We start from the raw sequence: 27,561 nt of genomic DNA, 5'->3' as shown, positions 1-27,561 counted from the left end.
AAAATATGCAACCAACATGCTCACACAATAAAATGGCAAATGAAATATGTGGCAAAGCATGCACAACCAATTCTAGCATCTATCAAACAATTGGCGATGACTAGGTCATCTATATATGAGTATATTGACTTAGGAGTCAAATGAGAACATTTGATCATAGGTCATACTCATCGTTTAAGCTCAAGTGGGGTTACCACTTTTACATAATGCATTGATGTGTTCACACCATTAGAGTTGCTTTGACTCAATTCTTAGAGTTAAGCTCCCCCTAGATGTGAGATCCCCTTTTAGAGGGATGAACTAACCTTGGGTTTTGTCGATGATGACTTCATGTAGGTGTTGAAGATGTGGATGCTCAATGTTGATGTAGATCATTTGGAGCATTCCTTTGGAGTGAGTTGCACTTTCAACATACCTACATGGGTTAGTCCCACAAGGAACAAACAAGAATATCCATAGACATAGAGTGATGCACACACAAGATGATGTCCATGAAATCATTAGGTTACCTTGTCCCTTGCCTTACCAACATGAGGGTTTGTGACTCCTTGAACTAGTGCAAGATGTGGAAGTTGATTGCACTTGTCCTTGCCATAATGATATGAGTGAAGAATGTTGGCGGAGTCACCCTCAAGAACTCTCTAGTTCTTCTTCTTCGGGATCCACATCATCTTGATGGGAATCCTTGGAGTTGTAGTTGTACTTGATGAAGTAGAACTTGACGTAGTCTTGGGAACCCACTTGACCGAGGCCTTAGGTGCTTCTTCAAATGCATCAATCTCCTCTTGAAGCTTGTCCTTGCCTTTGTTCTTGTGGTCTTGTGGTGGAAGATCATCTTGTGCTTGTGTTCCCTTGAAGGAAGTAGGATCATACTTCTCTTGTTGAGGAACAAACTTCGTCTTGGGGTATTGATCTTCTTCCCACTCAACTCCATTGGCATTGAACTTTCGTTCAAAACCAACACCTTGATTCTTCCGGTGCCTTCCTTGCTTGCGTACAATTTCCTCGAATTGCTTACTCCCGGCAAGGCTCTTGTAAACACCTTTCTCTATAATTCCCTTCAATAAGCTATTTTCTTGCTCAAGTGTAACTTGGCTAAGAGAATCATTAGTGGAATCAAGAGAACTACTAGAAGCAACAATATTGGATTTGGCATTATTATTGTTACTACTAGAGGAAGGATCTTTCTTGTACTTGTTACTAGACTTGACTTGAGGCATGTAAGTAGATAAGAGTAAACGCTTGGCAATGTAAGAAGAACTTTTCTTACGGAGATCATCATTGATTGCTTTTAAGAACTCATGCTCTTGCTCAAGATTGAGCTTTTCAAAGCGTAACTTCTCATGAGCCCTTAAAAGTTCTCGATGATCTTCGAAGATAGTTTCATGAGCTAACTTAAGAGTGTTTAGTTCTTTAGTTAGAAGCTCAATCTTCTCCTTATCATTGTCATTCGTTTTATCTTGATTAGCATGATTAATTGACGTTTCATCATAGTATTCATCACTAGAGTTGTCAACAAGTAAATCATCATCAACTAGCAAGTCATCTTCATCACTATTGAAATCAACATACTCGGGATGTGTTACCTTTGGACCTTTGGCCATGAAGCATCTTCCAATTCCTTCATTTGGTGAGTCAAATATGTCGTAGGAGTTGGTTGACACAAGTGCTAGACCGGCAACACCTTCATCTTGAGTATATTCGGAGTCGGAGTGATAGCTTCTCTCGGAGTGATTGTCGGAGTCGGAGCCGGATACCCATTCACCAACATGAGCTTGATGTCTTCGTTTTGTGTAGCTCCTTGATGACTTGTCCTTCCTTTCCGAATCCTTGCTTCTCCGTGAGGGTCTTCGTTCATAACGATCATCTCTACTCCTCCTCTCTCTTGGTGGTGATTCTTCTCTTTTGCTTCTTCTTTTTGGAGAATCTTCTCTTCTTTTGTAGGGTGCCGTACACTCATTGGAATAGTGTCCGGGTCTCCCACAATTGTAGCAATTGCGCTCTCGACTAGAAGATCTTTTGTCATTGTAGGACCTTGACTTAGAGCTTCTTTCTTTGCTTCTACTCTTGTAGAATTTGTTGAAGTTCTTCACCATTAAGCTCAATTCTTCATTGAAGGTTTGTTTCTCACTTGATGATGTGGGGGCTTCACATGAGGCTTTGTAAGCACCACTTGACTTGTTGTGAAGTTCCTCCTTATCCTTGAGTGACATCTCATGAGCAACAATTCTTCCAATGACTTCCGTTGGCTTGAGATCTTTGTAGTTTGGCATCATTTGGATCAATGTGCACACGGTATCATACTTTCCATCCAATGCTCTTAGGATCTTCTTGATGATGAATCTGTCGGTCATCTCTTCACTCCCTAAGCCGGCAATCTCATTTGTGATAAGAGCAAGCCTAGAGTACATTTCAGCGACACCTTCACCATCCTTCATTTTGAACTTGTCAAGCTGACTTTGGAGCACATCCAACTTGGATTCCTTGACGGAGTCGGTACCTTCATGCATATCAATCAAAGTATCCCAAATTTCCTTTGCATTCTCAAGACGGCTGATTTTGTTGAATTCCTCGGGGCACAATCCGTTGAAGAGGATATCACAAGCTTGAGCGTTGTATTGCAGCATCTTCAACTCTTCCGCGCTAGCTTCACGGTTTGGCTCTCTCCCATCAAAGAATTCACCTTGCAAGCCAATACACACAATAGCCCAAACGGCGGGGTTATGTCCAAGAATATGCATTTTCATCTTATGCTTCCAACTAGCAAAATTAGTACCATCAAAGTAAGGACCTCTACGGTGATAATTTCCCTCGCTAGACGCCATACTCTCCTAGGTTGTGAAACCAAGGCTATGACCACCAAAAGCTATGGAAATCAAAGCAAATGGAGACCAAAGCTCTGATACCACTTGTAGGACCTTGAAGTATGTCTAGAGGGGGGGTGATTAGACTACTTGACCAATTAAAAACTTAACCTTTTCCCAATTTTAGAGTTTGGCAGATTTTAGCTATCTTTGGACAAGTCAAGCAATCATCACACAATTCAAGCAAGCATGCAAAGAGTATATGAGCAGCGGAAATTAAAGCATGCAACTTGCAAGAAAGTAAAGGGAAGGGTTTGGAGGATTCAAACGCAATTGGAGACACGGATGTTTTTGGCGTGGTTCCGATAGGTGGTGCTATCGTACATCCACGTTGATGGAGACTTCAACCCACGAAGGGTAACGGTTGCGCGAGTCCACGGAGGGCTCCACCCACGAAGGGTCCACGAAGAAGCAACCTTGTCTATCCCACCATGGCCGTCGCCCACGAAGGACTTGCCTCACTAGCGGTAGATCTTCACGAAGTAGGCGATCTCCTTGCCCTTACAAACTCCTTGGTTCAACTCCACAATCTTGTCGGAGGCTCCCAAGTGACACCTAGCCAATCTAGGAGACACCACTCTCCAAGAAGTAACAAATGGTGCGTTGATGATAAACTCCTTGCTCTTGTGCTTCAAATGATAGTCTCCGCAACACTCAACTCTCTCTCATAGGTTTTGGATCTGGTGGAAAGAATATTTGAGTGGAAAGCAACTTGGGGAAGGTTAGAGATCAAGATTCATATGGTAGGAATGGAATATCTTGGCCTCAACACATGAGTAGGTGGTTCTCTCTCAGAAATGGTAAGTTGGAAGTGTAGGTTTGTTCTGATGGCTCTCTCCACGAATGAAGAGGAGGTGGAGGGGTATATATAGCCTCCACACAAAATCTAACCGTTACACACAATTTACCAAACTCGATGGGACCGATTCAACAGACTCGGTCAGACCGATTTAGTAAACCTAGTGACCGTTAGGATTTTCGGTGGGACCGACATGCAACTCGGTAGGACCGATATGGTTAGGGTTAGGGCATAACGTAATCTCGGTAAGACCGATTACACAAACTCGGTGAGACCGATTTTGGTAATAAGCTTTCCAGAGAGTTGGTCAGGTAAACTCGGTGGGACCGATTCGCTCATTTCGGTGAGACCGAAATGTTACGAAAGGAAACAGGGAGTTTACATTGCAATCTCGGTGGGACCGATCGCTCACTTCGGTTAGACCGAAACGTTACGAAGGGAAACAGAGAGATTACAACCCCATCTCGGTGAGACCGAGATCCCTATCGGTAAGACCGATTTGCCTAGGGTTTGTGGCAGTGGCTATGACATTTGAACTCGATGGCGCCGGATAGAAAGAATCGGTGGGACCGATTTTGACTTTGGATTTAGGTCATATGTGGATGTGAGAAAGTAGTTGAGGGTATTTGGAGCATATCACTAAGCACATGAAGCAAGAGGCTCATTAAGCAACACCTCATCCCTCCTTGATAGTATTGGATTTTCCTATAGACTCAATGTGATCTTGGATCACTAAAATATAAAATGAAGAGTCTTAAGCTTTTGAGCTTGAGCCAATCCTTTGTCCTTGATATTTCGAGGGATCCACTTTCATCATCCATGCCATGCCATTCATTGAGCATTCCTGAAATAATAGTCTTGGAATAGCATTAGCTCAATGAGCTATATGTTGTTATGAATTACCAAAACCATCTAGGGATAGTTGTACTTTCACCTGGTTTTTGGCTATGCCTCAATAAAATCCTTGTGAGCTCCGCTATTGCAAAGGATGAAACTGACTTTAGAGCCAAATGAATCTTTTGATGTGTTGATGTGGGAAGAGATCATAAAAGTGGTTTAGTAGTTGCGTTAGAGTGAAAAAGCCGGATCAACCTATCATTCTAAAGCTAGGAGTTAGAACAAGTCTGTCCTCAAACAAGAGCCGTTTCCAAAGCTTTTTAAAAAAGTGGAGACCGTGACCTCTTCAATCTTCATAGCCGCCACACATTGGAGAGGTCGCGTGCAAGCTCAAGCTTCCCGAATCGTCATTATTATGAGAGAGTCGATGGAGACTTTCCTCACCTATTTGGTCTAATACCCTCCACTCAAACCCCGAGTCATTCATGCAGGAACAAAATACTAAATAGTATGATATGATTGTTGGTTTGGCAGGAGATCTGTCCTATTTCCATTCCTTCGGAGAAGCCTCTTCTTTTTCTGGTCATGGTTTTGCCAATCCGAGCTCGAAGATAAGTGGATGCCACTAGTTACCTCCTTCTGAAGAGCTATAGCTCCTCTACTTCATCCGGTGTGGCCAGTAATGTCATAGCTTTCAAGGTTGGGTTGTGATACAACTCTATCTTACACCCAAAGGTCCGCCAACTTACAAAAAGGAAGGGCAATGACTCTACTGTATCGACTACACTGTGGTGTTGAGGTGAAGTTTCCTCAAGAATTCAATCAACAACAAAATTTGGTAACCCCGGAAAACAACATTGAGGAAGAAGCAACGCGAAGGGAATAACAATCAGAATTCAAAATTAAAAAAAAAAACTCACACTCATATGAATGTTGTGTGTAAAGTTTCATACAGAAATACATCGCCAAGCGAGCTAAAAAAGACAAAATCATGATTTTGAAAACAATGAACAATGTGTGTACTGTTCACTACAAAAAAACAGTGATTTTGTTTTTTTGCCTTTTTGTGTAGCTCACTTATCAAGTATTACATCATGATTTTTTTTTTCACATGCAGCATACATTCATATGAATTTGTAGATTTTTTCAGAATATTTTTTGAACTTTGAAATGCATTTTTTTAAAAACGTCCTGACTTAAGCCCAAGCACACAAACGCGACGCTCCGCGGGGATCACCTATGTAAGATCCAGTACAAGTATCATGTACGTCAAGCAGATAGTAGCATCACTTGCTTCAGAAATGAACATCACAAATGCTAGGAAAAATGTGAACGCAGAGTAAATCAACATTGGTAAAAAAAAATCGAATTTATGCTGAGGCACAAAGTTTGTTATTACGACTAGTCCACACGTAGCAATCTTGACGAGGTTAGATGCTCTGAACATGGGCACCGTAAGAAAACATAATTGCAAAGCTGCATTGCATTCTTGCAAAACAAGTAACTAGAGCATCTAGAAACATATCAGTTCTTAGAGCATCTAGAAACATATCAGTTCTTGTTTTCGGTTGAGGAGGCTCCGAGCTCGTCCCTGGCACATTGTGATACATATGGCTTCAACTGTAGTTATTTAAAGAAAGAGGAAACTGATTAGTTACAACACAAAGGCGGAAAATGAAGAGAAAGATGATTCTCTCGGCCAAATCACGTAGGGAGCTTTTTGCGCAATACACGTGATATCATCCACTTTCAGTTTCTCCACCTTGGCTTACAGGTTAAACAATGCAATGGTACTAAATTTGGAACATTAACTCTTCTTAGCTAAATTTGGAATAGTTTCATAGCTTCACTTAAGATATGTTTGTAGGTACTGCCAACTATTTTTACCTTTTAGTGCTCTATTTTTCTGAGTAAAAGAGCTAATATTCCAATATTCTCTTTTCCCACGAAATTGAGGTTGTAATAAAGTACATACAGGCAACTTTGGTACTTAATGTAACTGAAGCATGAAAACCGTGCCAAATATTGAAACCCCAAAAATACGAGAGGCACCTTAAAATCAGTCAAGTCAGGGACCACGAATCTTGGTAACTTTGCATCCACCATAACATAGCCACCTACAAAATTACATCAACATTTCAAAAATAGTAAAACTCTTCCCTCTCATGAAAGAAATCCATACAAAAACATGGAAGTCATAGCAACAGTTACGTCACTACCCACTTATAGTAGAATAATCATATCCTAACATGAAAGTGATTTTTGTAGTTGTACAGTAGCATGAAAGTGATTGCCTATGTTTACAACTTCAAGAATACAATATCGGAGGAACTGGATCCTTATGTATAACAGTATAGGCATGCAACACATAATCAAATTAATCTATTGCAGCTAAAATATGTAAACAGTTTACGGTTCAAAGAAGCATAGTAGACGAGTCACATCTACACAAGGGTACATCACAAGGTACTTGGAGCTTTCGGACGAAGAGCGAACTAAAAAAAAACACCCAATCAAATCAAATGGACAAAAAACTTAAGCATAGTATCTTGAATTTGTTTCATTAAAACCCATGCTAAGTTTTAGCTGACATCAATACAACAATTATCTTATCTAACACATACACAATGCTTCAATGTTCCGAAATCTACCCAGATTCTAAGTTCAGCTAAATACCCACCATCACCAGTACATTATTCCTTGGCATTATCCAGCACGTGTTCTCCACAATGACCCAGCAATATAGCATTATTCGTAGTAGCTGGATGCACATATAGTTGCATTTCTTAGTGCAAGGCTGTATCACTATTCTTGTACATCATCATCATTATCATCACTCCTATAAATATTGGACTGGTGGTTCATCTAACATCCTACCCCCCGCCCCTCCAAAGCTAACCCACTGACTGGTGTGGCGTTCTCCACGATTTCCACAATCCTGTTTTAGGGTATGCAAAATATGTACAATTCCAAGAAGCTTAAATTATAGCTCTTATCATAAAGGCTGTAAGTGCTTGGATAGGTCCACTGATTTTGTTATTTCTCATCATGTGATCTATGAAAGAGTTCTTTTCCCTTCGCATCCAATGTCACCCCTGATATTTCCTTACTCACCGAACCCATTTTGTTTCCCTCCTCTGAGCCCGTCGTTCAGAATGCTAGTATGAGACATTATGATTTGCAATATTTGCTTCATAATCCTGCTGCAGGTCCAGGTCTTCGGCTGATCGCTGACCCTGAAAAACCCAGGAAATGTCCCTGCTCTGGCTGGCCCTGTACCCCCGGCACCCTCCACGTTGGCGCGTGTTAGACCCGCCCCAAGCTACACGGATCATGCCACCTCGTCGAGCACACGTAGCCATGCAGATGGTGCAACGTCTGATGGGCCAGCCCAGCACTCGGCTTCTCCTCACGTTGGCAATCATTCTCCTCCTAGGCTTCCTCCGTCTCCGGCTCATGCTCCTGGACCGCTTACAGCAGCACCGGTGTGGCCCGTGATCACCCGCGGTGGTCGCGTCGTCAAGCAAGTGGTTCCGATGGATGGCACCATCTGCTATGACCCCAATAGATGCGCCTTCTCGCCGAGCCTGTCTCAAACCGTGCTGCTCGAGGTGATCCGCAGTGGCGCTCGGCTATGGAAGACGAGTTTGCAGCGCTTCGCCACAACTCAACGTGGTCGCTGGTTCCTCACCCACCTGGTCAGAATCTCATTGGTTGCAAGTGGGTGTTTAAAGTTAAACAAAGACCCAATGGCTCAATCGACAAGTATAAAGCTCACGTCGTTGCCAAGGGTTTTACGCATTAAAACCCAGTGTTTCATGCACACACTAAACACATTGAAGTGGATTTCCACTTTGTTTGGGAGAAGGTTTGCACTTGGAGCTTTGGAAGTCTGTTTTGTGTCGTCAGCAGATCAGGTCGCTGACGTCTTCACCAAGCCATCAACGAAGCAGATGTTGGAACGTTTTAGAGCCAACCTCAACCTTGTTCATAGTGGCTGAGATTGCGGGGGCATATTAACTCTTGTATATACTAGGCACTAGTTGTTCAGTTCCTAGTTGTTTCGTTTCTGCAACTCATATGGTTACGTAGCACTAGAATCAGTAACTATATCCATGATCTAGTGATCATGACTGTTTGTATGCCTGCACGGCAATATAAATATAAGACAAGCCTACCATCGTAGGCATGACCAAAAACATCTCTTCTCACTTGCCATATAAACACAATACTGTTTTGCTATTTCTAAGCTGCCTTGTTTTTCCTAACTCCAAGTAAGTTATTGTGGCCATGATAGAGAGACTGATGTGGCACACGATTGGAATGGCTCTTCCTCCATGAAGTGCAAGGCTGTATCAGTATTCTTGTATGTTTTCCAAAGAAGTATCTATATTCTTCTTTGGTGAAATTGCTGAATTTGCTCTCCACAGTTGCAGTTCTTTCTAGCCATATGGTGTATGCATGAGCAATGCTTGAAAATACTACTTAGTACTAGTTTCTACAAACCCATGGTTAATACTAGTTCCCATGAACCTCCCCAATGCCTATAGACTGCCTGCATTGAAATGTTTTGCTCCTTGTCTACTCACCAAACTTTACCGTATTATTATGATGTCAAATGCCAAGTAAGCATGCACTTGGTTCACATACGGTTTAATGGTTTACCCAGAACAAGACACTTCACATTTGACCTCCCATATGGAACATTCGTTCCTAATATGGGGCAAATACTAGTTCCCATATGTCGAACTGAGAGCCAATTTGATCCGCTGCGCCATGTTATTTTAACTACTATCTGATTCAAAATCGTTTAGGTTTCTCAACCGATCAGATCATGGCCTGCATCTTTGCATGTAAAACACGCATCGAAGCAGAAGGTGGTGGGAAATGCGGTCTCGAACAGCAGCGGGCATGAGATACCGATAAGACGACTAGGTTCAGATCAGAGTTACTGTCAAACTTGTCACCTTTGCGGGTGTGGAACCCGGTGGGCTTGCAGTTCTTGCCCTTGTAGTAATCCCGGGGCGCCCTCTTGGAGGAGAGGATGTTGAGCGAGGACGTCCGCTTCCGCCGCATCGACCTCCCGATCGAGCTCAGTATCAGCCCCAGCGGCATCGTTCCTACGAATCCCGACGGTAAAATCAGCGGTCAGAGGGGAGGGGAGGGGAGGGGAGGAGAGGAGAGGGCGATATGTGAAGGGCATACCGGAGGCGAGGACGGGAGGAGGTGCGGTAGGGTTTTGGGGGGTTTCAAGGCGGAGCTCGTCTTCCCGGCGGCGGCGGTTGGCGATCAGTGCGGGAGGGAGAGAGAGAGAGAGAAATGGGGTTTCCTTCGACACGATACGGGTGTCCTGAGCCGTCAGTCGGTCTTCGTACGGTCCAGATCTCGTGAGGGTCATAAAACTGGAGAAGCTGTGTTCGTTTGGCCCACTGACAAGTGGGTCCACGATCAACCGAGCCAAGACGGCGAGAGGCCCAACCATTTCGCTTCGCCTCGCCGCTTAAACCCTAAACTCAGGCCCAAACCCCTCTTCCTCTGCCGCTCCTCCCAGTCCCAGCGCGCCACCATGTCGATGGCGGTGGCCTCGCTCCGCTTCCTCGCGCGCCGCCGGCACCAGCTCCGGCTCGCCGTCCCCGGCACGCGGGCCGCATTCCTCTCCGACACGGCGGAGGAGGCCTCGCAGGCGGCGCCGCCGCCGCCGGGCCGTAAGGTGCTGGAGAGCTTCCGCGAGGAGTTCGAGATCGGGGGTCGCCTCATCGCCTTCGAGACCGGGAAGATGGCGCGCTTCGCCAACGGCTCCGTGGTCATCTCCATGGAGGAAACCAACGTCCTCTCCACCGTCGCCGCCGCCAAGTCCTCGGACCCCGTCCGGGACTTCCTCCCTCTAACCGTAAGGATCGTTTTTTCCCCTTCTGTTGACGTGACTTGTATTTCAGAGCCTGTTAGTTTCGCCCTTCTCCTCCCATGTGGCAATTTAATCTGCATATACACAGACTTCCATTTGACGCAATTTTAACTGTTCTCCACCTACAGCATTTGATTTGTGCCACAGATTTTCCCAGGTTATATATTTTTTGTTGACCCCTCCACCTGTTTTTTATATCTTTGTGATAATGATGCTTCATTGATTTGGTTCACAAGGACGTTTTGGTTGCAGCACTATTCATTATTATGTTCTTCATTTGTGCCATACATGACCAGTTTGGCGTTTCAGTAAGAGATTGATCAAATTAAGCTGCTGAATTGCACTCGATTGTCATAATCCCGGTTGCCGAACCAGCTTTTGCCTATTTTGTGTTTGTTTGACCTGCTTTTACCTACTTTCGTGGCTAATCTTCAACAGCGCACTATAAAATATGCACAACGCAGCACAGTTCAGCAACTGCAAACTAACTCGATGTTATTTACCAATTATCACGCTTGATTTTGGGCAGGCAGTGTTCAGTGCTACATGGTAGTGAAGCATAGTTTTAGTATCCTCAAGCTGTTTCTTACAGCTGCTGTTACCCTGCAGTAGAATTTGATAGAGCTAAATACACTGTCGACCCTTAAACTTCTCTGAAGCACTTAAATAATCTACAGTTTTCTAGTTTACGGACCTACTTGACCACCCTGGACAAGCTTAAAGGCCCATTGTGTACTTCACTTCTCTCATTGTCAATTGAACTTACTGGGGATACACTTAACCCAAAAGGAAGAATGGAATATGTTTGTCTTCACATTTTCAAGGCAACACTATTCATTTGCTATCTGCATCTTTCCCATGATGAGCATGTTGGTTATTTTGTCGGCTGTAGGTTGATTATCAAGAGAAGCAATATGCTCAAGGTGTTATTCCCACAACATATATGCGCAGGGAAGGTGCCCCTAAGGAAAGAGAACTTCTGTGTGGGCGCATAATCGATCGACCAATACGGCCATTGTTTCCTCGTGGCTTTTACCATGAAGTCCAGGTGATTTTTCTGTTTAATATTTTATTCCTGAAATTCGTGAAGTTTGCACAAGCATTATCACTCATTGATGGATTTGCATCCTGCTTTTGTAGATCACGGTAAATGTACTTTCCTCAGATGGAAAGCAGGACCCGGATGTTATGGCTGCTAATGCATCTTCAGCTGCTCTCATGCTTTCTGATGTACCTTGGGATGGGCCAATTGGAGTAATACGTGTTGGAAGAATTGATGGGAATTTTGTGTTGAACCCAACAGTGGATGAGGTAATATCGATCAAGTGCTACAATATGTAATCATTTTTATCTATCCTCCACTGTGCCTCAATTGTACCCATGATGGTGTACATTTGCACTCTGTGGATATAACATTTCCCAGGAGCGTTTCATGGCTCATGGTGCCTATTCCATTCTTTGTTATTTGCACCATAACTAACATCAGTTTATATGTGGTTTTCACATCCATTGTAAATATTGTGGTTTCATTCTCTTTACTCATATTTTCTGTATATTTCTCTGTGACTTGCAGTTAGGTTTGAGTGATCTCAATCTAGTTTATGCATGCTCACGGGATAAAACACTAATGATAGATGTACAAGCTCGTGAGATAACTGAAAGGGATCTTCAAGCAGGAATGAAGCTTGCGCACTCTGAGGTATTATTGCTTTCTTATTTTAGTTGATGCATTATAATTATATTCTCATGCAGTTGGCTTTGATTCTCAGGCAGTCAAGTATATCGACCCTCAAATTAGATTGGCCAAGCGAGCTGGCAAAGAGAAAAGAGAGTACAAGCTGTCAATGATTTCAGATGAAAACTACGAGAAAATCAGAACATTATCAGAAGCACCAATTGAGGAAGTCTTCACAGATAAATCATACGGCAAGGTGTGTTGGGTATTCTCTTTTGACTGCAGGTCTTCCTTTCTAGTTGAAGTTCTTCCTTTCTAGTTTGTGGAGTTAAAAGCGGAAATGTTCGATTGTGAACTTCCTTAAAGATTTTTGCCTCCGTCTCTAAGGGTGCATTTGGATTGTGACCAAAGTGAGCCGTGCTAATTTTTTGGTCAGGGCCAAAACATTGGCTTTTGTTTGGAGTATGACCAACTTTTTGACATGCCAATGCTCCAGTACCAACTCTAGCACATTTTTCTAGCCAATGTTGGCCAATCCATTGACAAGCAAATCTTCAACCAATTTTGTGTCTAGCCAACTTTTTGGCATGGCAACCTTTGGCACAAACTAAACATACCCTAAATGTAAGTTGCCCAGCCCTGGGATTTTGTGTGGTCAATCTTTATAAACTTTGAATAATAATATGTTTGGAACATAAAGATTGACTTCATGAAATTTGCCCAGCCCTGGGATTTTGTGTGGTCAGTCTTTATAAACTTTGAATAATACTCCCTCCATCCCAAAATAAGTGTCTCAACTTTGCAGTAACTTTAGTACAAAGTTGTACTAAGGTCAAGACACTTATTTTGAGACGGAGGGAGTAATATGTTTGGAAGATAAAGATTGACTTCACGAAAGTAATGTAATTAGATTTGTCTAGAATACCATTTTCACTTCCTTTTGCAAGTATGTTATGATGAAAACTATGTTCAAAGTTTGCCCAAAAAACCATATTTTGACTGTGCTTCAACTATATCATGAAGAATAAAAAACCAACCTCTACCTTTTTGGAGGACTCATCCAGTAATAAGTTAAATCTGTTCCTGTTTTCTGCTTGCACCATGAATTCATTGGATGTTCTCATTTGCTGCAGTTTGAGCGTGGAGAAGCCCTGCAAAAAATCACAGAATCTGTAAAAGAGAAGCTTGAAGAAGAATGTGACGAGGAAAGCTTGAAGTTTCTTCCTAAAGCAGTTGATACTGTGAGAAAGCAGGTAGAGCACATTGATTTCTCTGGAAACTGGGAAATATAGATACAAGTGTGGGCTTTGTCAACAGATGAGCGGAAAATACATTCTTGTTGTTACAAATGCATCTATATCTATCTATATGACTATCTATACCATACCAATATAAAAAAGGCCTGAAGGGGCAGATCCAACTAATCTAGGCCATCAAACCATGTCAATCCAACGACCTAGATTACTCCAATGGCGAGCGCTCAACATATTTAACATGCATTTAATGCCGTACCAAATATGAACGGACATGTAATTAACGCGCAATTAATATCCAACCTAATATGAGCGTGCAATTAATAGAATGCCTAATAACAACGTGCATTGCACGTACACATTTAGTAGTAGCTCATGGGTATCCTGTTTCAGTATATGTGAGGAATGTTAACTCCAATGATGATGTTTTAATCATATTTTTTGCCGTGCCTAAATGAATGATTCTGACATATCTCATTTTCCACACTGGAACCTGGAACTTTATGTAACATCTGCTGATCTTATCTGTTCAATGCACATGTGTATGTGCAATAGAAACAACAGAGCACATTGATCTCTTTATAATAGCGAATTCTTAACATTTGGCAAACTTGCAGCCATTGTGCCAAACCTCTGTTTCCAGTCATGTGCATGAGTAATTTATAATTGGTAAACGAAAGCTCTGGTCCCTATGCATTCACATGACCTATTGTTTGCTCTAGCCTTCTATACCTCTATTTCTGAATTCAGGATAAATTTTCTGTTCCAGTAGTACATGGAAAACTCTGAGAACGTGTGCAAATTATATTGAGGTATTGGGCTTATTAGCTTTTAATATCAAGATGAAAGTTGTGAGGAGCTACCATCTGTCCTTGGCATCACTTGATAGCATTTCATCCAGTGCAATTTTGTGTGTGTAGAATCACTTATATTATTTCAGTTCATGAAGAGTTGTGCCCTTCTTTTGTGCAGGTCATACGCAAGAGAATAATTAAAGAAGGTCTTAGAGTCGATGGTAGACGACTTGATGAGGTGCGGCCGTTGTACTGCGAATCAAGCACATACCCGATATTGCATGGTTCTGCACTGTTTTCACGTGGAGATACTCAGGTTTTCTCTCTCTCCCTCTCTCTCTCTCTGTCTCTCTGTCTCTCTCTCTCTCTCTCTCCCTCCCTCCCTCCCTCCCTCTCTCTCTCTCTCCATAGAGGCACACATAATGTCACACCAGAAAGTGATGTCTGTTTAAATCTGAAGGAACTTTATAATGTATTTCAATCAAGTTATTATATGCATACACCACATGAATAATCCGAATTTTGCTTGTAGGTTTTATGTACAGTTACCCTTGGTGCTCCTGGTGATGCCCAGCGATTGGATTCAATTGTTGGCCCACCAACAAAGCGTTTCATGCTTCATTATAGTTTTCCACCATTTTCAATAAACGAAGTTGCCAAACGTGGGGGTTTGAATCGACGTGAAGTTGGACATGGTACATATTTTTCGTCGTTGGTGCAGAGCTGCAGTTTAAAGAATTTATTTGTCCCTAAGGAGATATGTGTAGACCATGTTTTAAAGAATACATAGCCTAGGGATCTTCTGCAAACTGCGGTTCAAAGCATAGACTTTTGGTTTGTTGTGTGCATACTTGGGTTTCTACAATATGCTGAACGGCATCTGTTGCAATATTTAAGTTCTTGATCTGTGATTGTGTTTTCCTTTGTTTTTCTCCTGTTCAGCTTTTCTAATTTCAGCCTTAATTTGTGTTGAAAGTTTTATGAGGGAAAATGAATACCACCAATTTCGCAATTTTGTTTTTCTGTTGTGCAGGCACTCTTGCCGAGAAAGCACTACTTGCTGTGCTTCCTCCAGAAGGTGACTTTCCATATACTGTTCGGGTAAATTCAGAAGTCATGGCCTCTGATGGTTCAACATCAATGGCATCAGTATGTGGAGGTACACATCTTTATTTAGTGTTACTATTATACATAAAATGGAACTCTTGGAGATGTTGTTTTATTAGAACTAAATGCCATTTTATCTGATTGACCTTCATCCGTAGTTTGGTGATGGAAAACCATTCACTTGCAAACGCGTTAGTTTTGCAAGATCATGTCCTGCACTTTGATGTAAAAATGAATCAAGGGTCTATGCTTCGCTCTGTAGCAAAGCCATGATAGGCATTACAATTGCCTTTATCATGTCTATAATGCAGAAATATCTTAAATGATTAGCAAGTGTAACACTTCCAAGAGACCTCTAAAATGACTTTATCTTGTATTGAGTTTAATAGGTTTCTACGGTTCATCTGTTAATCTGGATATAAAAATGCCTTTCCAGCGTCAATGTGATGTCCTTGAACTGCTCTGAAGTTTTTTTTTTTGGTATTATAAATTCTGCTTTTCATGCATTTCAAAATGGTGACTGACAGGAAGCATGGCTTTAATGGATGCTGGGATACCTGTAAGGGAGCATGTTGCTGGTGTTTCAGTGGGTCTTGTCAGTGAAACAGACCCAACTACTGGAGATATTTCTAGTTACCGTATATTAACGGATATTTTAGTAAGTCTTAGACACTCTTCATTTCCTTGTCAGATTTTGAGAGAACCATTTCCTACTTTTAAGTCAATTTGACTAACTGTATATGTTGCTAGGGCAAAAAAGTCCATTCTGAACTAATCATGGCCATTGACGTACTCAGGGTCTTGAGGATCACTTGGGTGACATGGACTTCAAAATTGCAGGAACAAGGAGAGGTATTACTGCTATTCAGCTGGATATAAAACCTGCTGGAATACCATTGGACATAGTATGTGAAAGTTTGGAGCCTGCACGAAAGGCTCGTAATCAAATCCTTGATCGCATGGATCAGGAAATAAGTTCTGCTCGTGCTATCAATGATGGAAGTTCTCCTCGATTAGGTTTGTTGATGCACTTTCACTGTTCCCTTTTAGGTTAGGTTGATTTGTTGATGTCACAATTGCCTGTCCATTTGCAGCCACACTGAGCTTCAGCAGTGATTCTCTTAGGAAATTGCTTTTCCACAGGAAAAAAATTGAGCAAGATACAGGTATAAAGCTAGCTTTTACCTGATTATTGTTCATGCCGTTTCTTAAGCTCTTCTTTAAGACATTATTCATGTCACATTTGACGTGAGGGTTAAATATTACTACCTCTGTCTCATAATATAAGATGTTTTTTGAGACTATGATAGTGTCAAAAAACGTCTTATATTATGAGACTGTGGGAGTACTTGTTTGTGGAATTTTGTAATTGTCTACTGTGCCACAAATTATTTTGATGATTGATAACATGTGTTTCAGTTTTTGGCAACTTATTTTGGATCCTGTTTGCACTTTTCTTTTTTGTTGTAAAAAACTGAATTGATTTTTTGAAGGCAACACTAAGAACCATCATTGACTCTGCCTAGATGAAATGAAACAACAACAACAACAACAACAAAGCCTTTAGTCCCAAGCAAGTTGGGGTAGGCTAGAGATGAAACCCATAAGATCTCGCAACCAACTCATGGCTCTGGCACATGGATAGCAAGCTTCCATGCACCCCTGTCCATAGCTAGCTCTTCGGTGATACTCCAATCCTTCAGGTCTCTCTTAACGGACTCCTCCCATGTCAAATTCGGTCTACCCTGCCCTCTCTTGACATTCTCCGCACGCTTTAGCCATCCGCTATGCACTGGAGCTTCTGGAGGCTTGCGCTGGATATGCCCAAACCATCTCAGACGATGTTGGACAAGCTTCTCTTCAATTGGTGCTACCCCAACTCTATCTCGTATATCATCATTCCGGACTCGATCCTTCCTCGTGTGGCCACACATCCATCTCAACATACGCATCTCCGCCACACCTAACTGTTGAACATGTCGCCTTTTAGTCGGCCAACACTCAGCGCCATACAACATTGCGGGTCGAACCGCCGTCCTGTAGAACTTGCCTTTTAGCTTTTGTGGCACTCTCTTGTCACAGAGAATGCCAGAAGCTTGGCGCCACTTCATCCATCCGGCTTTGATTCGATGGTTCACATCTTCATCAATACCCCCATCCTCCTGCAGCATTGACCCCAAATACCGAAAGGTGTCCTTCTGAGGTACCACCTGGCCATCAAGGCTAACCTCCTCCTCCTCACACCTAGTAGTACTGAAACCGCACATCATGTACTCGGTTTTAGTTCTACTAAGCCTAAACCCTTTCGATTCCAAGGTTTGTCTCCATAACTCTAACTTCCTATTTACCCCCGTCCGACTATCGTCAACTAGCACCACATCATCCGCAAAGAGCATACACCATGGGATATCTCCTTGTATATCCCTTGTGACCTCATCCATCACCAATGCAAAAAGATAAGGGCTCAAAGCTGACCCCTGATGCAGTCCTATCTTAATCGGGAAGTCATCAGTGTCGACATCACTTGTTCGAACACTTGTCACAACATTATCGTACATGTCCTTGATGAGGGTAATGTACTTTGCTGGGACTTTGTGTTTCTCCAAGGCCCACCACATGACATTCCGCGGTATCTTATCATAGGCCTTCTCCAAGTCAATGAACACCATATGCAAGTCCTTCTTTTGCTCCCTATATCTCTCCATAAGTTGTCGTACCAAGAAAATGGCTTCCATGGTCGACCTCCCAGGCATGAAACCAAACTGATTTTTGGTCACGCTTGTCATTCTTCTTAAGCGGTGCTCAATGACTCTCTCCCATAGCTTCATTGTATGGCTCATCAGCTTAATTCCACGGTAATTAGTACAACTCTGAACATCCCCCTTGTTCTTGAAGATTGGTACTAATATACTCCGTCTCCATTCTTCTGGCATCTTGTTTGCCCGAAAAATGAGGTTGAAAAGCTTGGTTAGCCATACTATCGCTATGTCCCCGAGACCTTTCCACACCTCAATGGGGATACAATCAGGGCCCATCGCCTTGCCTCCTTTCATCCTTTTTAAAGCCTCCTTGACCTCAGACTCCTGGATTCGCCGCACAAAACGCATGCTGGTCTCATCAAAGGAGTCGTCCAGTTCAATGGTAGAACTCTCATTCTCCCCATTGAACAGCTTGTCGAAGTACTCCCGCCATCTATGCTTAATCTCCTCGTCCTTCACCAAGAGTTGGCCTGCTCCGTCCTTGATGCATTTGACTTGGCCAATATCCCTCGTCTTCCTCTCTCGGATCTTGGCCATCTTATAGATGTCCCTTTCGCCTTCCTTCGTGCCTAACCGTTGGTAGAGGTCCTCATATGCCCGACCCCTTGCTTCACCAACAGCTCGCTTTGCGGCCTTCTTCGCCATCTTGTACTTCTCTATGTTGTCTGCACTCCTATCCAGGTATAGGCGTCTGAAGCAATCTTTCTTCTCTTTAATCGCCTTCTGGACATCATCATTCCACCACCAGGTATCCTTATCTTCGCTTCTCCTTCCCCTGGACACTCCAAACTCCTCCGAGGCCACCTTACGAATGCAAGTCGCCATCTTCATCCACACATTGTCCGCATCCCCTCCTTCCTCCCAAGGGCCCTCCTTAATGACCCTCTCCTTGAACGCCTGAGCTACCTCCCCCTTGAGCTTCCACCACTTCGTTCTAGCGACTTTGGCACGCTTATCCCGCTGGACACGAATCCGAAAGCGGAAGTCAGCAACCACCAGCTTATGCTGGGGTACAACACTCTCTCCAGGTATCACCTTACAGTCTAGGCACGCACGCCTATCTTCTCTTCTCGAGAGGATGAAATCAATCTGGCTAGAGTGTTGGCCACTACTAAAAGTCACCAGATGTGATTCTCTCTTTCTAAAGAGGGTGTTAGCTACAATCATGTTGTAGGCTAGAGCAAAGCTTAAGACATCTTCTCCTTCTTGATTCCTGATGCCATAGCCAAAGCCCCCATGCGCCCCTTCAAAACCTGTGTTAGATGTACCCACGTGGCCATTGAGGTCTCCTCCTATGAAGAGCTTCTCACCAATCGGTACACTCCTAACCATGTCTTCCAGGCCTTCCCAGAACTCCCTCTTGGTGTTCTCATTGTGGCCTACTTGCGGGGCATACGCGCTGATAACATTGAGAACCAAGTCCTCAACTACCAGCTTGACCAGGATAATCCGGTCCCCACGTCTCTTGACGTCTACCACTCCATACTTGAGGCTCTTGTTGATCAAGATGCCTACGCCATTTCTGTTTGCAGCCGTCCCCGTGTACCACAGCTTGAAGCCGGTATCCTCCACCTCCTTCGCCTTCTGTCCTCTCCATTTGGTTTCTTGGACGCAAAGGATATCAACACCTCTCCTCACCGCTGCATCAACTAGCTCCCGAAGCTTCCCTGTCAGAGACCCTACGTTCCAGCTACCTAAGCGAATCCTCCTAGGCTCGGCTAGCTTCCTTACCCTTCGCACTCGTCGAGTCAAATGCGAAGACCCTTGCTCATTTTCCACTACATCCGGGCGCCGATGTAGCGCGCCACTAAGGATGCGACGACCCGATCCTCACTCACTTGCCACCGTATCCGGATCAAGATACGGCGCGCCACCTGGGGGGTGACGGCCCGGCCCTTGCCCATTTTCCACCACACCCGGGTTCCGATGTGGCGCGTCGCTGAGAGGGTTACGCTCCAACGAAAATCTTTTGGGTTTCATCTCCATAAGAGTGGCTGAGTTTTTACGTTGGCTCGCCAAGCCTATCACAACCCTCCTCCTTTACCCGGGCTTGGGACCGGCTATGTTGAGACAACATAGGCGGAGTTTGCCTAGATGAAATGAAATGAATAAAAAAGGGCTGCCCGGTGCACGTAGCTCCTGCTTGCGCAGGGTCCGGGGAAGGGTCCGACCGCTTTGGGTCTATAGTACTCAGCCTTTCCCTACATTTCTGCAAGAGGCTGTTTCCAGGACTCGAACCCGTGACCTCATGGTCAGAAGGCAACAGCTTTACCGCTGCACCAAGGCTCCCCTTCATGAAATGAAATGAATACTTTTTAATATTTGTAAAGACTAAAAGATTAATCTCAGCTGAGCATTGACTGCTTGCAGGGTTGCATTCTTTAAAATTTGAAGTTTTTCTTTATGGTTGCAGAACCTGGACTAATAATAAGAATAAAATACTGATACAGATTGTTTCATTTGATGATAGGACATATGTTGCTACATACCACCTGTAGATCCCACGTCAGTTCATGCTTGGGGATTCACATATTTTTATCTTTTCACGTAGCGCATACACATTTTTTATCAAAACGGAGCGCATCCAGATTTCACACCCTAATAAAAAACCAAGTGTACGTTACTGTCATGTCTAAAACATGATTGATACAATCTTGATTCTGTCATCACGTAATGGTTTATTCATTTCAAGTCCTGATATATGGTCAAGTAGCTTTGGGTGACGTCATCATCATCTGCCTGGAAGCAGTAGGGGTGTAAAAGTAAAACCACGGTCTTTGATGTTAATACTCCTTGGGCTGTGTTTCTACAGACTTGCTTTTGGGCTGTGTTTCTACTTGCTTTGTTTTGCTATTAGCTGTCACTCTATGTGGAGTCTGCATGTCTGTGATAAGCCAAAGTCAGAAATTCAAATTCCCTTCAGGATTAACTGGATATGGACGTATTCTAAAAGAAACTGATATGGGCATAATTTGTCACCATTCTGTTTCGTAACTTGTATATTTGAATCCATGTATGTAGTTTATTTAGCTATCCCTTCTGTATTTTGTAAGAATTTTTAGGCAGCTAACTTTGTAATTAATTTCCATTTTCTCAAGGTGCACGGGTATCTGTTAGTGATGGTACAGTCACTATTGTTGCTAAAACTCAGCCAATTATGGATAAGGCTATTGAGAAGGTATGTATCAGTTATTCAATGGCAGGTCGCTTAATCCAGATATGACATCACATTCTTTTATCATTCCTTGCAAGTGTTTGGGAGGAAGATTCTTTACATGAGAGCGTTTAACCTGTTCTATGTCTTTGCAGGTTGAATTTCTTGTGGGTCGTGAAATTGAAGTTGGCAAGACATACAAAGGAATTGTTTCCTCAATAAAGGAGTATGGCGCTTTTGTGGATTTCAATGGCGGACAGCAAGGTCTTCTTCACATTTCTGAGCTATCACATGAACCGGTATTTCTCTTGATATTCTGCTTCACATTTCTGAGTTGTTTCATGGACCAGTTTTTATCATGAAATTTTGTAGAAGGTTGATAGGACTGACTATCTTGATTCTTTTACTTTGCCTTGAATAATTCAATGCCATTCCTTCAGAATATACTCCCTCTGTTCACAAATATAAGATGTTCTAACTTTTTTCTGAATCTGATGTATATAGACACGTTTTACTGTTTTAGTGTGTAGTCTATATTAAAATAACCAGAACATCTTACATTTGTTAACGAGGGTGCATGAATATTTTTGGATATGTGGTACTCAAGTTGAAAAGTGTTTGCTGGTACCGTTTGAATTCTTTAAGAGGATATTTGGTTCCAGGATTGGGTTGGTCTCTTTGGTTCAAGCCTTTCTTGCTTGGTTTGAAGAACAGATTGGGTTGGTCCACCACCAATCCTAGTTTAGACTCCTGCTTTTTTCTTTCTGTTAATAGAGATTCCTCTTTGCTCTCTCCTTTTGAATGAAAGTGGTGCTTGCGATGCCCCTCCTTTACTGCCTTGACTCACTATAACTATAATAGATAAGGAGCAATGATACTGTGCCATAAAAAACTATGAACCAGAGTTTTTGTTACCTTCTACATCGCATTTATAAGTTCTCCATTGTATTCTATATACTGGCAAAGCAGCTTTTAGTTAGTTCTAATATTTGTTTATTTTGTTTTATTTCCTTTCTTCCGTCAGGTTTCAAAAGTCACGGATATTATATCGGTTGGTCAAGCGCTCTCATTGACATGCATTGGACAGGACGTGAGGGGTAATATTAAACTTTCACTCAAAGCAAACCTACCCCATCCCCATCGGCCTGAAAAGGAGTTAGCAAGTGAGGATGCTACTCTTTTGCCAAATCAAGACGTTGTTGGTTGTTCTGCCGTGGAGAACATGCCCAGCAAGGATGCTGAAGTCAAGTCATCCAATAGCAAAGATGAAGATGACACAACTGAGGAAACGCCTGCATTTCCTACTCCTACAGTTATAATTCGCAGTGCTGCTGACTGCGATGCTCAAGATGTTGCAGATGGTCCTACTAAGAAACGTTCAAAGGCGGCAAGTTCTAAGGTTGCAAAGCCATCCCCTAGAGCATCTAAACCAACCAAAGAACAGCAGGAGGCTAGGAAAGCTACCCCTAAGAAAGCATCAACTACGTCAACTGCCAAGAAAATTAAGAAAGAAAAGGCTGATGATTCTGCAAGTAATGGGCTTGATAAAGGGAAGAAGGCTGATGATTCTGCAAGTAATGTGCTCGATGCCATTCCAGAAAAGGAAATAAGCAACACCCTGAAGCATCCGAGTCCCAAGAACTTCCGCTCAGGTTCTATAAAGCTGGGCGATGTAGTCACTGCAAAGGTCTACCAAATACGGGCCTATGGGTTAGTACTTGAGCTGAGTGATGGAGTTCGTGGAATGCACAAGTTTGTGGTAATTTCCTACCCAGCTCTCTGGTGTTCTCTTTTGGTTAATGCTGCCGCACGCAGTATTTCGTACATTGTTCAATTTTTTGAACCCGTTGTGGTAATGTCATCTTTTGGTCTTTGGTACTGAAATTCGGGTGAATGTTTTTGCAGGAAAATAGCCAAAACAACTTTGAGGTTGGAGAGGAAGTGCTTGTGAAATGCGATACTTTCAGTGCCAAGGGTGTCCCAGTCTTCTCATTGCTTGATTAGTAAAATTTTGATGGGGCTAATTTGCTCTACTCTAGAGCTCTACGGAGATACAATTGTAAATGTGTAGTAGTTAATCCACTGACTTAATAAACATGGGAAGCAGCGAAGCAGCCTCAAATTTCGTCGGAATGCTGCACGAGTTTGTGCTTTTGCAGCCGTCGTGAGCATTTTGCTCCTGCATTTTTACTCTTCTAGCATGCAACCATGTATTAGGAGGAGGGAGGCGAAAATTGATCATATGTGACTCAGCTGAAACATCGGACCCCAACTTTTGTATATTGTTAATTTTTGATGGCCACAATGTTCCTCATTTATTGTATTAAATAATTGTTAAAGTCAAATTTCATTTCTATGTACCATGGTTCATCCCATCAATTCACTCGGTTCTTGGCAGTTTTCTAGGACGTGCATCAATATAATCATCTTTTTTTTTGACAAAGCTGAATTCACTTAAAAGAAGATTGGTTATTTTCTTTAGAAAGGAATCAGGTATAAATTTAACTCAGTAACAAGTATCCTTCAAATTGTGACCATCCAGTTAGAATGTTCACGCATGACTTCTTACTTTTGGGCAGAAACTTGCACGCAGAACAGAAAAATAGCATTGAATGCATGATTTTAACTGTTGGATTATATCTATGCCATTTGTACGCAGCACAAAAAGGTACCCAAGCGGCGATGTCAATTCAAGTTTTGGCCTCGAGTTTCACGAAAGCACAAGAGAAAGAGATTCAGCCAAGATCAAGTACTTGGCATGGGGCATCTGAGGGCTTTGTCTCTATACATGTTGATGGTAAGTACGATATTAGTATGAGGTCAGGAGCTACAGGTGTGGTACTTAGAGATGATAAAGGGAGAATTTTCCAAGCTCATTCCTTTTGCGCTTGACAGGGCAGCAGCTAAGCTCAAGCAGTCTAGATGGAATTCATCTTGCAAATCAAATAGGCTGTCAGAAAGTAGTTATTCAGTCTGATTGTGTAGGAGTTATTGATCCTCTTCAGGAAGGTGGTTTCTGTACCACAGTTGCTGCTCTAATATTCGAAGACATTCGTATTCAACAGTGGTGAATCTAAAAAGAAGATGGAGGGTGGGCTTCAAATTTACGTCGAGAAAATTAAATGCTCTTTTCAAGAAAAAAACAATTATCTCCAAATCCATTTGTCCAAATTAGCTCAAAACTCTCCGAAATTACCACTGGAATCTAGCGGTGAGGAGGATTAAGGTACCAACTCAAAAAATATCTAAATTACATTCATGGGCAAGTGTATGCGCTGATCGATTTGCTTCTTCCCTCGGACAATGCATAAATAAGATTTTACCAAAAGAGCTTGCCTGAAATCGGGTAGCGCATACACTTGCCCATGAATGTAATCTAGATAATTGTGGGCGGGCTGATGATCCACCTACTTTTATTATCCTGCTGTTAATTGACGATGTAAGTTTGATTCAAATTTAACAAAATTAATGATGATAGCATTCCCTAAAAAAGGCATCGAAACATTATAGCTCTTATTTGGCCTACATAAATACACTTACTCCTATGAACGCACATACGCACCCCCTGTCCTTACGAGCAAAGTATTAGGCACATGTGACATCGATCGATGAGGAGGATTAATAGTACCAACTCAAAAAATATATTAATAGTGCTCCTAACTGAGGATTGAGATCAAACGCCAGGACGGTCCACGCAAGATAACCTCCTGTTGTGTTGACCGAGAGAGCAACACTGCTCTGGAGTATTGTTTGATTAATTAATAGCACTCGTAATTAGCTAAAGAGGACCCTCCTGCAGCTGGTCCATGGCGAGTATGGTGCTGAGGTTCATGGGGTGCATGTAGTCGGTGGACCCGTGCATGAACTGGCCGACGATGATGCGGTTGGCCCGCTCGGTGGGGTGGAAGGCGTCCCAGAAGGCGAACACCTCCCGGTCGGCGCACACGTTGGACGCCGCCGTGCACAGCCCGATCCCGTTGTACGGCCCCTGCCCACAGCACGCCACCTTCACGTTCGTGAACCCTGCACGCACGCAACCACAAGAACCAATTAGTTAACCACGATCACACGGCGGCGTTCTGCAGGATCGGCCGTCGCTCCGGCTGGCGGCAAGCAAGCACGTATTTACCGTAGCTCTGCGGGTTGGCGAGGTAGTCGAAGTTGGCGCGGTAGGCGTTGGCGGAGACGAAGACGTCGGCGCCGGCGTCGCGGTTGAGGCCGCGCACCATGTCCACCAGCTGCGGGTTGAAGAGGTCCACGGCGCGGTTCAGCTCCGCCGCGCACTCGCCGTTGCTGCTGTGCTGCGCCAGCTCCGCCGGCACGCACCCCAGCGGCCCCGTGCCCGTCACGATCACGCGCCGCGCCCCCAGCTCGTACAGCCTCTGCACGCACGGTGTCAGTTCGTCGGTCTCGTTCGGAATGGAAGGCGAGTGAATTCGAGAAGTTGCTGCACTGCACAGCACATGCATCGTACGTGCTGCAGCGCGCCAGTAGTGAATTCTGAGACTATAATCGGTCGCCAACTCGCCATGTGTATACGGCTGTCTTTACCCTGCATGCACGGTACCCTTTGCTGGCTCCATTTATACTTGTCTTTACAGCTTGGGGCAAAAGGCGTGTGTGTGTGGGTGTACACGAGAGAGGTTTCATGCTGCAGGTGGGGGCTCACCAGTTGATTTGACTGGTGGGTCATGAACTGCTGCTGGCTGGCTGGTCTATGTTTTTTCATGTGCTCAAACTTATTTCACGAGCATTACTCCCTGGAACTGTAGCGGCAATCTGGCATCCATTTATGTAGAGATCTTCCTTCCTTCTTGCTTCAATTCGGTCATAACTCTATTGCAGCAGCGTGCATGCACGAATCGGCCATGTCAACCTGTAGCTAGAGCAACAACTCAAATATACGTTCACAATTATTTTTTTACTGCACTGTGCATAAATCGAAATACCAGATCTGTCGCTCTCTTCTTCATGTGTGTCCTAACGGGTGCCACACATGCCCTTGCTTCTTATGGCCATGTCAGCTTGCAGTTAAGCAACAAACAGTTGAACGTCCAACGTTCTAGTATTTCTTACTAATTCCCTAGTGCACTGTGCACAAATTTGGAAGCAACATCAACTGTAAATTCACCCGGAGACTTACCGCGAGGATTTTCCTGTACTCGGAGACGATGAAGCGGACGTAGTCGGGGAGCGTGTACTGGCGAGACCGCATGGACATGGGCACCAGGTAGTAGTTGTTGACGAAGTCGTTGCCTCCCAGCGTGATGAGCACGAGAGCACCGCTGACGAGCCTCGCCGCCTGCTCCTCGCCGGCGAAGGCCCTCAGCTTCCGCTGGTACTCCCCGAAGTAACGCAGCTGATCCCCCATCCTAATTATGTTCACCTGCTCCATCCATCATGCACGCATCATTTATAAACCGTCACGGTGTGGCAAGCGCTGAGCATCATTTATATCTCTCGTAGTCGTAGTAGCACGTACAAACTGCACTCCCGTGTCGTTGAGGATCCCGACGCCGGCCGACGCGAAGTTGGCGCCGACGAGAAGCTTCGCCCCTCGGAGCTCCGGGCTCAGGTACGGCAGCGCAGGCTCCGCCCCGAGGTGCTCACCTGAAACGACGGCGTCAGTACGTGACATGCCGTGCTCCAGTTCGAGCTCAACGGAGCAGCATTTTCCTATCTGAAACTGAGATGCATGCATGGCGAATGGAGGCATGGAGTGTATTGTAGTAGTATTACTGATGATGTCGGGGATGTTGAGGCCGTTGGAGAAGCGGCCCGTGGCGCGGTGCGACGGGAAGTCGATGCCGTAGGGCGGCGCGTCGGCGCGCGCCGTGGTGAGGAGGTAGTTGTTGTTGCCGTTGTCGACGAGGGAGTCGCCGAAGACGAAGAATGCCCGCGGCGCCGCGGACGCCGCCGGGGCACGCGCCGCCGCCACGACGAGTAGTACGGAGACGAGGAGAGGAATGACAGCGGCGCCCATCTGCTCGCGACGTACGTACGCTTGAGACCTGGAGAGAATAGAGATGCACGGCACGGGTGGCTAGGCAGGCTACGCGCGCACTAGGAAACTGAGAAGGTGGCGATCGAACGTGCGCTTTATACAGGCCGTCCGGACAGCTTGATAGACGCCCTCGCAAATGCGTACTACTCCAAGCAGCGTGGTGGTTGGGGGATGGGTAGGTGGTGCCTCGGAGGACGTACGCTCGATCGGCTTGGATCATGTGCCGGGCAACGACCCAAGCAGCGTGTGATCGACACAGGTTGGAGAAGCCTTTTGTGTTCGTCAAAGGAGGGGGGGTTGCACGGCCGGTGCGTGCCGGTATTTAGGGTTCGTACGGAAGGAAATAATGCTTTGCATCATGGCTGTCTCGTTTGCTGCTTTGGAGGGAAGAGAATTCCAGTTATGATGAG

General features: G+C 44.1%; 3 protein-coding genes across 4 annotated transcripts; 1 reads left to right on the top strand and 2 right to left on the bottom strand.

The window, feature by feature from the left end:
* Positions 1–5,850: 5,850 nt before the first annotated feature.
* Positions 5,851–9,880, bottom strand: LOC123137483 (39S ribosomal protein L41-A, mitochondrial). The gene is made up of 4 exons (XM_044557262.1): positions 9,706–9,880; positions 9,468–9,620; positions 6,553–6,617; positions 5,851–6,120 (listed from the first exon to the last, which is right to left on the bottom strand). The coding sequence occupies exons 2-4, from the start codon at positions 9,613–9,615 to the stop codon at positions 6,052–6,054; spliced, it is 282 nt and encodes a 93-aa protein (XP_044413197.1). The 5' UTR covers positions 9,616–9,620; positions 9,706–9,880; the 3' UTR covers positions 5,851–6,051.
* A 138-nt stretch (positions 9,881–10,018) lies between these two features.
* LOC123137482 (polyribonucleotide nucleotidyltransferase 2, mitochondrial) lies at positions 10,019–23,503 on the top strand. Its single transcript, XM_044557261.1, has 16 exons — positions 10,019–10,390; positions 11,298–11,453; positions 11,546–11,716; positions 11,979–12,104; positions 12,175–12,336; positions 13,214–13,333; positions 14,306–14,443; positions 14,660–14,822; positions 15,161–15,286; positions 15,762–15,892; positions 16,032–16,251; positions 16,329–16,400; positions 21,092–21,171; positions 21,303–21,446; positions 22,172–22,906; positions 23,053–23,503. Exons 1-16 carry the CDS (start codon positions 10,067–10,069, stop codon positions 23,149–23,151), a joined length of 2,967 nt encoding a protein of 988 aa, XP_044413196.1. The 5' UTR covers positions 10,019–10,066; the 3' UTR covers positions 23,152–23,503.
* Positions 23,504–24,672: 1,169 nt separating this feature from the next.
* LOC123134235 (GDSL esterase/lipase At5g33370-like) lies at positions 24,673–27,223 on the bottom strand. 2 transcript variants are annotated; one of them, XM_044553518.1, is made up of 5 exons: positions 26,887–27,222; positions 26,630–26,757; positions 26,291–26,533; positions 25,277–25,529; positions 24,673–25,170 (listed from the first exon to the last, which is right to left on the bottom strand). In XM_044553518.1, the coding sequence occupies exons 1-5, from the start codon at positions 27,128–27,130 to the stop codon at positions 24,926–24,928; spliced, it is 1,113 nt and encodes a 370-aa protein (XP_044409453.1). In that variant the 5' UTR covers positions 27,131–27,222; the 3' UTR covers positions 24,673–24,925. The 2 variants fall into 2 exon arrangements, with proteins under 2 accessions (XP_044409453.1, XP_044409452.1); XM_044553517.1 differs by having other exon boundaries at positions 26,630–27,223.
* Positions 27,224–27,561: the final 338 nt, after the last annotated feature.

The sequence above is a fragment of the Triticum aestivum genome, chromosome 6B (genome assembly GCF_018294505.1).
Source record: "Triticum aestivum cultivar Chinese Spring chromosome 6B, IWGSC CS RefSeq v2.1, whole genome shotgun sequence".
Lineage (NCBI taxonomy): Eukaryota > Viridiplantae > Streptophyta > Magnoliopsida > Poales > Poaceae > Triticum > Triticum aestivum.
This window is presented reverse-complemented; position numbering and strand designations above follow the sequence as displayed.